This window comes from Citrus sinensis, chromosome 8 (assembly GCF_022201045.2).
Source record: "Citrus sinensis cultivar Valencia sweet orange chromosome 8, DVS_A1.0, whole genome shotgun sequence".
Taxonomy (NCBI): domain Eukaryota; kingdom Viridiplantae; phylum Streptophyta; class Magnoliopsida; order Sapindales; family Rutaceae; genus Citrus; species Citrus sinensis.
This window is the reverse complement of record NC_068563.1, coordinates 18,927,232-18,943,187: the sequence shown is the minus strand read 5'-3', so window position 1 is coordinate 18,943,187 and position 15,956 is coordinate 18,927,232. Positions and strand designations below refer to the sequence as shown.

General features: G+C 34.2%; 1 protein-coding gene across 1 annotated transcript; it reads left to right on the top strand.

Annotated features, from left to right (window-relative positions):
• Positions 1-4,379: 4,379 nt before the first annotated feature.
• Positions 4,380-5,884, top strand: LOC107175966 (receptor kinase-like protein Xa21). The gene is made up of 3 exons (XM_052432735.1): positions 4,380-4,929; positions 5,182-5,415; positions 5,529-5,884. The coding sequence occupies exons 1-3, from the start codon at positions 4,380-4,382 to the stop codon at positions 5,882-5,884; spliced, it is 1,140 nt and encodes a 379-aa protein (XP_052288695.1).
• The last annotated feature ends 10,072 nt before the right edge of the window (positions 5,885-15,956 follow it).

The following is a 15,956-nucleotide window of genomic DNA, read 5'->3' as shown; positions in this document are numbered from 1 at the left end:
TACAACATTTCCTCCTTGGAAAGGATTGATTTAAGTTCCAATAGCCTGTCTGGTACTCTGCCGAATGATATATGTATTCGTCTGCCAAAGCTTGAGACACTATACTTGGGTGCAAACCAATTCTTCGGCCATATTCCGTCAAGTTTAAGTGAGTGCACTCGACTTCAAATTTTGTGGCTGTCGGATAATCAATTCACAGGACGGCTGCCAGAAAATATTGGAAACTTGAGTAAGCTTATGGTTCTAGGTCTTGGCAAAAACAACCTACAAGGTATGTCCTACACCTCATCTTTAATTTTTAAGCAGATCTGCGTTTGCATTTCATCATTTTATACAAGTAATTTTGGTTTAAGAAAAAAAATGCTAAAAACCAAACATGTCAAAGTCCGGCCCCTTTGTATATGATGCAAAAGATTTCAATTTTTATTAAGTCATGGTTTAAATTCAAACTAATATATTTGGCCTAATGCGACTCAATTTTCTCACCATGTGACTGGTGTTCAAAACTTAAAACTTTTTAAGTAAATGGGTAATATATACCCAGGGGCGTGACCAGTAGGGGCTGTGGTTTTGATTTGACAACAGTGATCCACTGCTCAACTGCAAAAGAGCTACTGGATACACTTATAAGTATGTTTGTCTCTCAGTCCCAAGCTAGAATAATGCCTCTAAAAATGCAGATCCAAACTCTTAAAAAAGGTTCAATGTCCATGATTAATTATTTTGCAAAAATGAAAAGGATATCTGATAGCTTAGCTTTAGCTGGAAAACTTGTTGAAGTGAATGATTTTGTTCAACATGTTTTAACTGGATTGGATTCATCTGATTATGAATCATTAGTCACTACTGTGTTAGCTAGAGGAGATAATATCAATCTTGATGAGTTTTATTCATTGTTACTGAGTCATGAAAATCGAGTGGAACAAAAGAGAGGAAAAATTGCAAGTGATGTTACACATAACTTGTCAGCTAATGTTGCTCAAAAGCAGTTCAATCCTGGTAAAAATACTGGTGGCAATCAAAAGTTTAACACTGGACCTTATGGAGGAGTTTGTAATTCTGGAGCTGGATCTGGTGATGGTAACTTCTCACAAATTGTATGTCAGATCTACTTTATTCCTGGTCATAGTGCCAATAAATGCAGAAATAGGTTTAATTCAGCCTTTGTTCCTACAAGAAATCAAGGAAGAGGTGGTTTTAATGGAAATTTTAGTCCTGGTCAGAGGCAGTATGGTAGAGGATTTGGCTATGCAAATGGTAATAGATCTTCTATGGTTTATGGAAATTTTGGTACAAACTTTAATCCTCAATTTGGTGCTGGAATTGGTAACTCTCAGTTTGGGAATTTCAACATACCAAGAGCACCTGGTTATCAAGGTCATTTGATGTACTCAGATCCAGCTGCATTCAATGTTTACCAACAAACTAACTCTCATGGTGTTTACTCCCCTGCACATGCTTTTGTGCCAACTGGAGATTACTCTGGATCTCCATCATCACTCTCAATTCCTTCAATTCCTTCTCCAGCTCATGCACCTGAGATGATTGAAGATCCAGCTTGGTATATTGACAGTGGTGCTACTAACCACATCATAAATGATTCAGGTGAATTATTGGACCTTAAGCCATATGTTGGAACTAACAAATTGCTTGTTGGAAATGGTTCTGCATTGCATATTAAACATATTGGATCAGTATTGCTAGTTATTACTAGAAATAAACCCTTGTGTTTAAACCATGTTCTCCATGTTCCAAATATTAAAAAGAATTTACTCAGTGTTTCAAAACTCTTAGTAGATAACAATGTGACACTTGAGTTTTTTGAAAATGTTTGTGTTGTCAAGGCCAGGAACTTAGGGATCATTTTGCTTAAAGGAATTGCAACAGGGGGATTGTATCAAGTCAAATATGCAGCTCAATTCTCTGAAACTAGCTCATCTTTGTCATGTCAACTTTCTTCCAATAAACCTCAGTCTTTGTTTGCTTATCATTCTCCTTTGTCTAGTGATGTTTCTTCTGAAATAAATAAGAGTACTTCTTTTAATCATTTGCTGTGTAAATCAGCCTTGGCTGTCAATACTAGTATAGTTGATGTCAATTTTCTTCATAAAAAGCTAAGACATCCTGCTTTACACACACTCAAATATGTATTAAAAGCTTGTAATAGTCACAATGTACTCAATAAAACTCCAAATTTTTGCAATGCCTGTCAGCATGGTAAAAGTCATCTTTTACATTTTGGATCTGTTCCAACAAAAACAATAGCAAGTGGTTACAAATATGCAAAATGCTTTTGCTTTGAAGGATCTGGGAAACTAAATTACTTTCTTGGGATAGAAGTTACCAAAACAGCAGTTGGAATGTATCTCTCTCAGTCAAAATACATAGCTGATCTTCTAGCCAAACACACTATGGCTGATTGCAGTCCAGTTTCTACTCCCATGTCAACTGGTTATTATCTTACAAAAGGGTTAAGAAATGTTATTTCAAATGTTTCTCAATATAGAAGTGCAGTTGGAGCTTTACAATATGTGACTCTCACTAGGCCAGAGATAGCCTTCTTTGTAAATAAACTTAGTTAGTTTCTAGCTTCACCAACAGCAGAGCACTGGGAGGCTTGTAAGAGGCTTCTTAGATATTTGAAAGGAACAATTCATTTTGGATTACACTTTAATCATTGCGGCACTATGCAGATAAATTGTTTTAGTGACTCAGATTAGACATGTGATAAGGATGATCACAAATCAGTGGCTGGATATGCTGTTTATCTTGGTTCAAATTTGGTTTCTTGGTCATCTAAGAAACATGCAGCAGTTTCCAGATCGAGCACTGAAGCTGAATACAGAGCTTTGGATCAAGCTACAGCTGAGGTCACTTGGATTCAGTCCTTACTGAGAGAGTTGCATATTAATCTAGTCACAGCCCCCATAATGTGGTGTGATAATCAAAGTGCTATAACTCTAGCTCACAATCCAGTTTATCATGCTAAAACTAAGCATGTTGAGCTTGATATTCATTTCATCAGGGACAAAGTAACAGCGTAGCAAATTACAGTTCAATTCATTCCCAGTGAAGACCAAAATGCAGATGTTCTTACAAAGGTTTTAACCTTCAACCAGTTTCACTACCTAAGAAGCAAGCTGAATGTCCATCCAGGTCAGTTCAGCTTGAGGGGGGATGTTACGGAGTATGATAATATGGTATAGATGAGGGCATCTGATTAAATGAAGCAGCTGGTAATGCTTACGTGTGTTAGTTAGTTATCCAGCTCAACAGCAAAGCAAACGAACTGTATTGCATGTATATTAGATCCAACAAACTGTTAAACTGCGAGATTCTTCTTTCATTTAGTATAAATATCAAGTTGTAATCATTTGTTAAAGATATAATAAGATGATCATTTTTAGAGCTTTCTTTTATAATTTTCTATCACTTTCTCGTTAGTTTCTCTTGAACCAAACACTGTGTACGAACTCTTTCACATTCCACCCACCATCTTCAATATTTCAACCATATCACTCATTAATCTATTCAACAATCAACTCTCTGACCATCTACCATCGACAATTGGCCACTCGCTGCCAAACTTGGAGCTATTTTCTTTGGCAAAGAATAAACTTACAGGGACAATTCCCAACTCCATCACCAATGCTTCCAAACTCACGATCCTAGACTTGAGCTTCAACTCTTTCTCTGGTCTGATTCCAAACACGTTTGGCAACTTGAGATTTCTCCATATGCTTAACCTAGCAAATAATAACTTGACGATAGAATCATCTTCAGGAGGGTGGAGTTTTCTCTCTTCTTTGAGTAATTGTAGAGATCTAACAAGTTTAGCCTTTGCTTCTAACCCATTACATGGCCTCCTTCCATCATCAATTGGAAATTTCTCTGCTTCTCTTCAAAAATTTTTTGCATACAATTGCAAACTCAAGGGTAGCATTCCTCAGGAAATTGGAAATTTACGTGACTTGATACTTTTAAGCCTCTTTAACAATGACTTGAATGGAACTATTCCAACAACGGTAGGAAGATTGCAGCAGCTGCAACTTCTAGACCTCTCTGATAATAATTTACAATGATCTATTCCCTATGATCTTTGCCACTTAGGGCGGTTGTTTGTTTTATTCTTAAATGAAAATAAGCTCTTTGGACACATACCACAATGCTTGGCGAGCTTGATATCTCTAAGAGCACTCAACTTAGATTTCAATAAACTCACTTTTAGTATACCATCCTCCTTTTGGAGTCTAGAGTACATCTTGCAGATAAACTTGTCGTCAAATTCATTAAACGGTTCTCTTCTTTTTGATATTCAAAACTTAAAGTTCTTGATAGAATTAGATTTATCAAGGAATCAATTGTCAGGCGATATTCCGATGACTATTGGTGGCCTCAAAGATTTGGCAACTTTATCCTTGGCTGCTAATAAATTTCATGGTCCTATCCCTAAATCATTTGGTAGCTTGATAAGCTTGGAATCTTTGGATCTCTCTAGCAACAATCTCTCTGGAGAAATTCCCAAGTCATTGGAGGCACTCTTATATCTCAAACAACTTAATGTGTCTCAAAATAGGTTAGAAGGGGAAATTCCTGTAGAAGGGCCTTTTAGAAACTTTTCAACTAAATCGTTTTCTTGGAATTATGCACTTTGCAGTCCATCAAGATTCCAAGTCCCACCTTGCAAGGAAGAGAACAATAAAAGATATAAGAAAGTCGCTCTACTTGTCTTGAATTATATTTTGCCTCCAATAATATCCATTATGCTTTTATTGATTGCCATCATTGTGTACGTAAGATTCCAAAATAGGAGTACAAAAAAATCTGATGAGGAAGATTTGTTACCTCTCGTAACATGGAGAAGAATATCGTATCTGGACATTCAACGACCAACAGATGAATTTGATGAATGCAACTTGCTTGGTATAGGTAGCTTTGGATAAGTTTATAAAGGTACCCTTTCTGATGGGACTAATGTTGCAATTAAGATTTTCAATTTACAGCTAGAGAGAACGTTCGTGAGTTTTAATTCAGAATGTGAAGTATTGTGGAATGTTCGTCATCGAAATCTCATAAAAATCCTTAGCGGTTGTAGTAATCTAGATTTTAAAGCCTTGGTACTTGAGTTCATGCCCAATGGTAGTCTTGAGAAGTGGCTGTATTCTCACAACTATTTCCTAGATATCCTAGAGAGATTGAATATAATGATAGATGTGGGATTGGCTCTTGAGTATCTCCATCATGGTCATGCATTAGCACCTATAATTCGTTGTGACTTGAAGCCTAGCAACATTCTCTTGGATGAAAATATGGTTACACATGTGAGTGATTTTGGTATTTCTAAACTCTTAGGCGAAGGAGATGATTCTCTGATACAAACCAAGACAATGGCTACCATTAGTTATATGGCACCAGGTAAATTTTCAATTTTCAAATTATATTCTTTATTATTTCAAGAACATGCAAATTTTTGGTCTATTATTATGATAAGATTACTAGTTTAGTATTTGTTTCACAAAAAAATGTAGAGTACGGGTCAGAGGGAATTTTTTCAACCAAATGTGATGTCTATAGTTATGGTATTTTATTGTTGGAAACTTTCTCAAGAAAGAAGCCTACAAATGATCTGTTTACGAGAGAAATGAGTTTAAAGCATTGGGTAAATCAATCATTACCTCATAAATTGGCTGAAGTTGTTGACTCAAATTTGGTGCGACAAGAGCATTCTTTTTCTGCCAAAATGGATTGTTTATTAAGCATCATGAATTTGGCATTGGATTGCTGTATGGAGTCACCTGATGAGAGGATACATATGACAAATGCTGCAGCAAAGCTCAGGAAGATTAAAGTGCAGTTTCTCGATGATGTTGCAAAAACTAATTAATGTAACATTTGTTGTATATGTTTGTTAACTTTGTGAGTACCATAAGAATCTATTATGGTACTCACGAATAGTGTCCCCTATATTGTCAAGTGTACTTCTATTAATCCAACTAGAATAGATTATATCATGTTAGAATTGTGACTTGTACTCCCAATGACCCAGTCAAAACATGTCACAAATAACTACAAAAAATAAGTTAAAATATTCAAAAATGCATTCATTAATACAAACTTGAAACTCATGCTTTCTCTAAAATTAAAGCAAAGATCATTTAAACATTTATTCAGTTACACAAATATATTTGCAAAACATATTTAAAGCAAAAAGAAAAAAATATTTGGAAAACATTTAGAAAACAAAAGAGTTCATCATAGATGAGTCTACTTAATTACATGGATCCAAAAGCAAATCTTAATCTTTCACTTACTAATCCAAAACATCACCAAACACGTTTGAAGCAAAGGAACGTAAGAAAATGCAAAAGCTTTTCAAAGAGTTTTAATTGTGAAAAGAGGGGTAATTTTCAGATACCTCCCCTGAGGTTTACCCCTGCTACACTTAGAGAGAATGTATGAATATATTGACACATAGCACCCCTGAACGTATATAACCATTAGGGAGCCATTTGGTTTGACAATAAAAATACAATAATGCCCTTCATTCTACAGTACAAGAACTGACAATTGGTCTTACATTACAGAGTTGTCAAATCATCTTTTGCTTCTTAGCGCCGAGTGCATAAGAACATCTCTTAATATATCAATGGAACGCCTATGAGTTAAAATGCGAACAAGAGCCTCTTCCATTGCAGCTTGCAGTGGTAATTTTAGCATGATATTAGTCTTATAAAAAAAATGCAAGAGAAAACAAATCGGAGAATTCAAATATGAGACAAAACTAAAAATCAAATACCTGCACAGAGATGGCAAAATCCGGGTCCGGGTCCGGGTCCGGGTTTAGCCTTCCCGGTTCCGGACCCGGACGCCATTTTCTTTCTCCCGGACCCGGATTAAAACCCGATTTTTTCACTCTGGGTTCGGTACGGGTTCAACCCGAAAAAATTCGGGTTTCCAGATTCCAGGTTTTGAACCCGGATCAATGAATTAATTTCTATAATTCCAAAAATAAAATCTTCATATGAAGATGGCGATTTTTCACTAGAACCAGAGAAACTATTTATGGCACCTAGAGGGAGTTCCCTCTGTTTTACAGATCATTTATACAAAACAAAATGATTAAATACCCAAAAAAGAGGATCACATGTCTGTAGATTTGGCACGCGGAAAAGATTCAATACAATCTCCAAAACCATTTTAGAATCCGCGATGGTGAAGATGCGTTGTCACAACTCAAACAACGACAGCCGATGATGATGAATACAGGAGCTGCAAGGTTGCGACGGTGGTGAACCCAAGAGAACGAGTTGCGACGGTGGCGAACCAAGCTTGCGACGGTGGTGAACCCAAGAGAACGAGTGGTGACGGTGACGAACCAAGCTTGCGACGGTAGCAGCTTGGATCGTATGGTTGTTTGGTTGCAGTAGGCGGCAACTTCAATGTGTGAATGTGAGTCTGTAAATTAGGGTTTTTGTTATGTTTGTATTTATATTAAATAATAAATATAATTAAAAAATAATATTAAAATAAGATATCCGGGTCCGGGTTCCGGATATACGGGTTACGCTAAACCTGGAACCGGACCCGGATCTATCCGGGTCGTTAAAATTCATTCCGGATCCGGATTTTTTTACACTCCGGTACGGGTTCAACCCGGTCCGGATTATCCGGGTTCGTCCGGGTCCGATTCAGGTCCGGGTTATTCTGCCATCCCTATACCTGCACAATTGAAGAAATCATTGTTAATGAGGCCAGCTTTTTGCCTTCAAGACTTGCTGCAACTGATTCACATAGTTTCTCAACTATCTTCTCAGCCTAAAATGTCAGTGCTCAAGTCCATTAGCAACTTCTTAAGAATGATCAGAATAGCCAATGAAAGAAAACTAATAAACATCAGAGGAAAAAGGTAAAAGATTCAGATACATACAACATTCTTGGTCATGAGCCTATCCTTAAGAGATTTCAGAGTGGGTTCTAAGTCTGCCTTATCCAAGTTTGCCTTTCCAGCAATACTGAGTTAAAAATAAAGACGATTTAATAAATAGAACATATTTTTAACAAACAGATTTATTGACAGATTAATCAAACAAAATTGAGTTGTCAAAGAAAAATACCTATGGAACATAGATGAAAACCAGCCCGTCTTCTTAGCATCAGGCTTGTTGTGCTTATCCACTTCTTCATCTTTTTTGGATTCACTATCACTGCTGAAAACCTCTTCCTAGTCCATCATACTTTCACCATGATCTGTTGCCTCAACCTCGATATTACTACCATTTCCACCTGCAGGATCCGTGAAGTCCAATTTGGACTCTGGAGGCGAATCGTCCCAAAATCTGTTCTTCTTTGTTGTCTTTTTCTTTGGGTCTGGTTTTGAACCCTTGCTAACAACAGTATCAGTTTTCTTACTACCTTTATTTCTTAACTTCTGTAACTTACTGGCATCAAAAGCCCCAATATTAGAACTTGTATTTTCTTTACCGTTAGCAATACCTGTTACCCTAGATTTTTCAATCTCAACATTGCTGACATTAGAGTGTCCATTCTCCAATTTATGGCCTCTCATATTATCACTATCCCCGTCATCATTTGCCGACCCACCTCCACTCCTCTTACTTCCCCTTTCAAATCCACTCTTTTGCAGCTATCCTCCCTGCTTCTTAAGGTTATTCATAGGCATAGTAACTTGCTTTGATTTTTTTAACTCCTCCGCCCTCGCTTCTGCCTCTTTCCTAAGTTGTCTAAACATTTCATCAAAATCTGAATAGTTAGTTCGTTTTCATCAAAATCGTAAATATCAGCCTTGTCTTTGTTCTTATGCACTTGGCGCCAAGAAGTAAGGGATGATTTGACAACTCTATAATGTAAGATCAATTGCCAGTTCTTGTACTGTAGAATGAAGGGTATTGTTGTATTTTATTGTTAAACCAAACGGCTCCCTAATGCTTATATACGTTCAGGGGCGCTATATGTTAATATATTCATACATTCTCTCTAAGTGTAGCAGGGATAAACCTCAGGGGAGGTATCCGAAAATTACCCGTGAAAAGAGAGAGTAAATATGTATTGAGCTTTAAAAAACTGTGGTTTGTTTTCTATTAGATACAGAAGTTACAGTAAGCTACGAAAGGTAGTTAAAAAAATAACTAAAGTAAATATAGGTATTTTTTAATCTTTTAAAGGGTAATTTTTAGGGACCTCCCCTAAGGTTTGGGTATTGACACTTGGATAAAAAGTATAATCATAATTACAGAGACTTCTGGTTGCTATTTGCACTCAATTTCCTTAACCGTCAGTTAAGCGGCAATAGCTCAAAACTACCCTTAGAACCAAATATCAAATTAATCATTACATTTTAACATTGTTAGCAAATAAAAATTTGACATCAAACATTCATCAACTATAAAATAAAATTTAAAAATTTAACATAATACAACAGTTCAAAATTAAATTTGATATTTCTAATACACAAAAACTCATTCTTAACATTTGTTTAGTTCCATTGATCTTTAAAGTACTTCTAGTTACACGATATTTTTCAACCATCTCCTTTGGCTTAAGAATTTATTATCCACCAGTAACTTCAACCTTTGCTCTTTTCTCTTCTACTTGTTTATGAAGTTTACCTACCTTATTTTTTAAAATTTTTAGCTATTTTGCCTTCTTCCTACCAATTACTGAATGTGCTGAAGATGAAATGAGAAATAGCACAAAGAAAGAAAAAAAAAATCTCGAATAAGAAGAGTCAGGTTACCTCAATCTTTTTCAGCTGGGCTTATAAATTCTTTCTTGCTATTTTCACATGCAGCAACGGCCGAGAGCTTTTTTGCCTTGATCAACATTTTCAACACAATTGATTCAATTCACATATGATCAGTAGGAAAAGCATTTAAAAATTTATATTTTTACTCATTCATGGTTAAATTATTTAGTCAATAAAGGTGAGTTGTGCACACCAGTTCTGACGTACATGTTAAAAGAAAGACAATTAGAGAAAGGCATACTTGTTCTCTGCTTTTGTTTATTCATAAAGACTCTGTTTCCTTTTCGACCTCTACAAGAGCATCATCTAAAAAAACGTAACATGAGACCACAAGTTATTTGCTTGGGAACTTATGTATATTTAATGCAAATTGAATTATGTCATTGTGCTCAACATAAGATTTTGACAAAACCCGCACCAACTTTCATTTGAAGCATTATTATAATCACTTCAAAAAGGAAACGATGTCATTTTACATCTTAAAAGCAACATTAACTAAGTTTTTAGAAAATTTAGGGGCAAAAACATAGTTAAAAATCAGGAATGGCACTACTGCTTTCTTTGTAAAAAGAGCAGATGCAGTCTTTAATCGACGTTACAGAATCATTTTATTGGTAAAATAACAAATAAAAACACAAGGCAGCTTCAATAAAACAAATAACTTGCATCTTTTACACAAACATCATCTGACATTTCTTCATTGTATTTGTGGCTAATGCTTTTCTTATCAGGTGACAAAGAATTCTCCATATTAAGAAGCTCCAACAATATCCTTTCACTACAAGAAAAATGATATTTTATTACAAAAAAAATTAGCTATTAAAGAAAATAAATTGGTCACCTTATATTTATTATGACAAAAAATAAATCGTCACACGTTAGTCATAGAAAGACCGTCTTAAAAAGTTCTAGCGACCAAAATTATTTTCGTCACCGAAAAATAAACTTTTTTATGACTAAACATTTCGTCTCAAAATAAAGTTTTAAGAATCATAAATGATATTAAAAAATAACAAAATAGTGATTTGAAAACATATTCGAAACAATATTTTTCAGTCATTTAATGTTCCTTTCAAGAAGTAATTGTCTCCAATTATTAGATTCGGTGACTTTTTTCTTTGTTGTAGATTATAGTTATTATAGTCTTTTACTTTTTACTAAGATTGTAGGTGACTAATCTTTTTTGTCATTAGAAAATATCATTGGTGACTAAATTTAATAGTCATAAGAAGTCACATCAAATTAAATTTAATGACCAAAATTTTTAAGGAGAACATATTATTTTTTTGGCATTTATTGTTGTCATCAATTGAGCTTACAATATTAAAATAACAATTAAAAAGAAAACTACAAACATTGAAATTAAGAATGTACAGATGAACAAATATTTATAAAATTAAATAAACAAAAATAGATTAAACATTTACAAAGTCATTTCTAGCTGTCATGAAAATTAACTTGAACTTGTCTTTCATTGTCTTCTTCAAACGCTTCCAAACTTGTAGATAAAAGACATCGGTCTCAAAATTATCCTACAATAAAATTTTGACAAATATAACATTCTATAGGAAGAAAATTCTCCAAGTGAAATTAAAATAATAAATAATCAATTTGTAACAAAAAGGTAGAGCCTTACAAATATTATAATAGCAAATTATATATAATTCTTTAGCCAATTTGCTTCTCTTTTGCTTATCTCTACTTGAAATTTCACAAGTATTTGTTGGCCATAGTAATCGAAATCCGATGCACGTAACAAACTAGATAATAATTAAATAAGAAAAGAGAAAGTTTAAATAAAACATGTTATTTCTGTTGTAACTTCTGTTGTAACACTTGTCTCCTTGTTCCTACTTGAAAGAAATCACATGAAATTTGTGTACTTAAGAAACTTGACAAGGTGTCAATCTTAACAAGACACTAGAAGGTGGTCCACATAAACAAATGTTCTTGCTAAATTATGAAGGCTGAATGGCTCACCAAATACAAGAGTCTCTTGATCCCAAAATTCAATGGAAGAACCAAATGCTTCAATAGAAAAACAGCTCCAACTGCAGCCCTTTAAACAAATCCACTCTCAATTTTCTATTCAATTAAAGCTCCAATTATAGCTTCCGAGAAGGTGCCCACTATATACAATATACAATGCCAAATAAAATCCTTTCTTTTGGACAGAATTAAAGTAAAAATAGAATGTCCAAAGCCTTTTTTTTATGCTCAGTTTATTCCATAAAAATTAAGATTCCCCAAAAATGACATTTATAATGCATAAATCAAATTTAAATTTTAGTTAGATACAGTGAAAATGTCCGCATTTATGAAATTCCAAATTAAGTAAAAACCCACATCAAGGAACATAATCAAATATGAAAAACATACACCAGTCAGTAAAAAAAATTAACAACCATTAATGAAAATTCACAAAACAATTACATAAATGAGAATTTTTTTCTTAACAAAAAAACCTATTCTAAAATTGCAAAATTCTTTAAGACTTTCAAAGAAATTGTCATGCAAACACAAAGATGACATAGAAAATGAGATGGTAATGCAATATATTCCATTATTAATTTCTCCCAAGGAAAATAGTTGTAACAATTCAATTCTTTATGCAAAAGTAAAAGGCTCAAATGAGGTGCAAGAGACGAATTATTTTAATAAGGATACAAATACTTACAAGAAACTCTATCAATCAACTCCCATGTCTTGTACAACTACTTTCAGGAGCTTGGCTAGGGAGTAAATAATAGAATCAAAGACACGTCATTATGTGAAGTTTTCGTAATCCTTAGTCAGTAGTCACCAACTAAGCACCACTTGAAATTAGATCCAATCAGGGACGTAGCCAGCACAGGCCCCAGCTGGCTTTTAAAATGTTTTTTTTAATGATTATTTTAAAAAATATATTTTATTTATTATTTATAAAAATACCCCAGGTCAATTGTGAAATTTTGAAGGTGCCAAATGTAATTTTTAAAAATTTCATGCTGCCCCTAACTTAAATGTCTAAATCTAAATAATTTGATCAGTTATTATAATTTCATAAAAATCAACAAAGACAAAAACGAAAACCGCCTTTATCAAATAAAATCTATTAAAAAATCAATTAAAGTAAGTGAAATCTAAACTTTACTCTTTTTTTCGTCTCTTCCATGGAATAAAGTGTGGTGGGTGGAATTCATAGCAGATTAGGCAATTTGCAGTGCTTATTAGTTGTCACCAGTGCGTGAATTTCTTCTCAATTTCTTCATTTGTGTCGCTTGATGTTTTAAAATTGTAAGTTTATTAATCCTAAATTTTTATTATTTCATTGTTTTTTACATTTTAAAATTGCTAATTTTATTATATATTCATGTTTGATTTTTGTGTTGCCATAGATGAATATTTTTGCCATTATTAAAAGATTTAAGAACAAATTAATTTATTAAGATTAGTACACTATACAATGAAATTTTAATGAAGACCTATAATATTTTGTCTAGTTCTGTAACTGTAATTTTCATGTATATTTTTTATGAAGAATTTTTTCTTTGAATGATAAATATCATACTTATTCGACAAATATATTTCTTGGAACAGCCATGGATAAATATTTAAGAAAGAATTCAGCAACTGCAACCTCATTAGGAAAAATGTGTGGCAATTCAAAAGAAAAAGTTAGTCTTAATTTGCATGATCTTCCAAGGGATCCCGGTTTACGAACAGTAATTTCAAAGTTAGATTCTAATATTCAAGATGAAGTTCGAAGAGCATATTTGCAAATGGGTCCTTTTCAACCTCAGGGCCATGATTTTCCTACTAGGTTGTTAGGAGAAAAATCACGACGATTTGTCCGGAGTTGGTTTGATAATTATCCTGATTGGTTAGAATATACTATAGTAAAGGATGCAACTTTTTGTCTTTATTGTTATGTTTTCAGAGAAGAAAATGGTAGTCAAGGGGTTGGTCCATGCTTTATTGGTGAAGGGTTTAGAAATTGGAAGAAAAAAAAAATGTTGAGACAACATATTGGTGGTGTAAATAGTGCTCATAATATAGCTAGGCGTCGTTGTGAATCATTAATGAATCAAAAGGCACATGTTGCTACATTTTTCTTTAACCATTCTAAAAAAATTAAAAGGGAGTACCGACTTTGTTTAACTGCTGTAATTGACTGCATTCGATTTCTTTTGAGACAAGGCCTTGTATTTCGTGGTAATAATGAATCTCAAAGCTCAAATAGTAGAGGAAACTTTCTTGAGCTTTTACAATTTCTTGCTAATCACAATAAGGAAATTAAAGGTGTTATTTTCAACAATGGTCCAACAAATCTCCAAATGACATCCCCTGATATTCAGAAACAAATTGTAAGTGTTTGTTCAGCTGAAATTTCTAGAGCTATCATTAAAGAAATTGGTGACTCTTTATTTCTGTTATGATTGATGAATCTCGTGACATATCCACAAAAGACCAAATGACAGTTGTGTTGCGTTATGTGGATAAAAGAGGACATGTGGTTGAGCGTTTTATTGGTATTGAACATGTTATTGATACCAAAGCTGTCTCTCTCAAAGCATCACTCGACACAGTATTAGCTAGACATGGATTAAGCATGTCTAGGTTGCGTGGGCAAGGATATGATGGTGCTAATAACATGCAAGGCAAACTTAATGGTTTGAAAACACTCATTCTAAAAGAGAATGAATCAGCTTATTACATTCATTGTTTTGCCCATCAATTATAGTTGGCCCTTGTTTCTAGGGCAAAAAGCACCAAGAAGTTAATGATTTGTTCAGTTTAGTTGCTAACGTTATTAACATTATTGCAGCCTTATCTAAACGATTTGATATCCTTAAAGAGAAGCATGTTGTTGCAGTTATTGAAGCACTTAAAATGGGTGAGCTTCAAAGCGGACAAGGCATGAATCAAGAGATTACTTTAAAGTGTTCTGGCGACACACGGTGGAGCTCACATTACGGTACATTAATAAGCATTATTACCATGTTCTCATCCGTAATTAATGTGCTTGAGATTATTGCAAATGATGCATCAAATTCTGAGCAAAGATTTAAAGCAAATTCAACCTTGAAGTTCATGCAAACATTTGATTTTGTGTTTACTTTATACTTGATGAAAAATATTCTGGGTTTTGCAAATGAATTTGTTGAGAAGTGAACTGCAAATCTAAATTTGTAGTTGAATATGACATATTAGTCTTGAGTTTCAAGACTGGATGATATGTCGGTTATGTGACACAAGTGAGCCGTATGACAAGCCTGGTGGATCAGCCAAATGAATAAGTTAAGCACATGATATTGCACATGCTTTACTTATCCTAAACGACTAAAGAAGGCTGCGTTTTGAGTAAAGTTTCTACACGTGTATTGAAGCCAGTTTGAACGGCTGTTAATACTGTTAAGATCAGCCGGAAATTTCTGGGTTTGTTACCGACAAATCCAGGCCTGGTGAACTGGTTTCTGGGGGTTGTTTCTAGAGCAATTCAGGCGTGTATATAAGTCGTCCTCATTTCATTGTTGTATTATCTAAGTGTGTGATAATTTTCTCAACCATCTTGTATCTTGTAAACACTAAATCAGTAAAAGCTCTTTCTCTCTTTCACAATGGATGTAGGTCACTTGGTGGTTGAACCACTTAACCCTTTTGTGTTGGTGTGAGATTGTTTCTCTGTTTTCTTTTGTTTGATATCTGTTGCTTTCAATAAGTAGTTCCACGTAGCATTGGTTGATATTAATTAGGTCTTTGATTAAGGCTAAGTCGAGTAGATCTTAGGGGATTGAGATTGGTTATTTATTGGTCTTGGTCCCACAGAATTGTCACAAGCATTACAAAGGAAATATCAAGATATTGTGAATTCCATGAAATTAGTTAGCATTTGCAAACTAGGTCTATAGAGGATGAGGGAACATGGATGGAATTCTTTGCTTAGCCAAGTTTCTTCATTTTGTGAGAAGCATTTTATTAGTGTTCCTGTCATGGAAAATATGTTTCTAACTCTTGGAAGATCAAGGCGTAGAGCGCAAGAGATCACAAATATGCATCATTATCGCATTGACTGATTGACCCAATTATTAGTTATTTACTGGTCTTGGTCCAACAAATTGGTATTAGAGCTTTCATTGCTTTCTTTAATCTTAGAAATGGGATCAGCTAGGCTTGAAGTGGAAAAGTTCACAGGTGAAAATGACTTTCACCT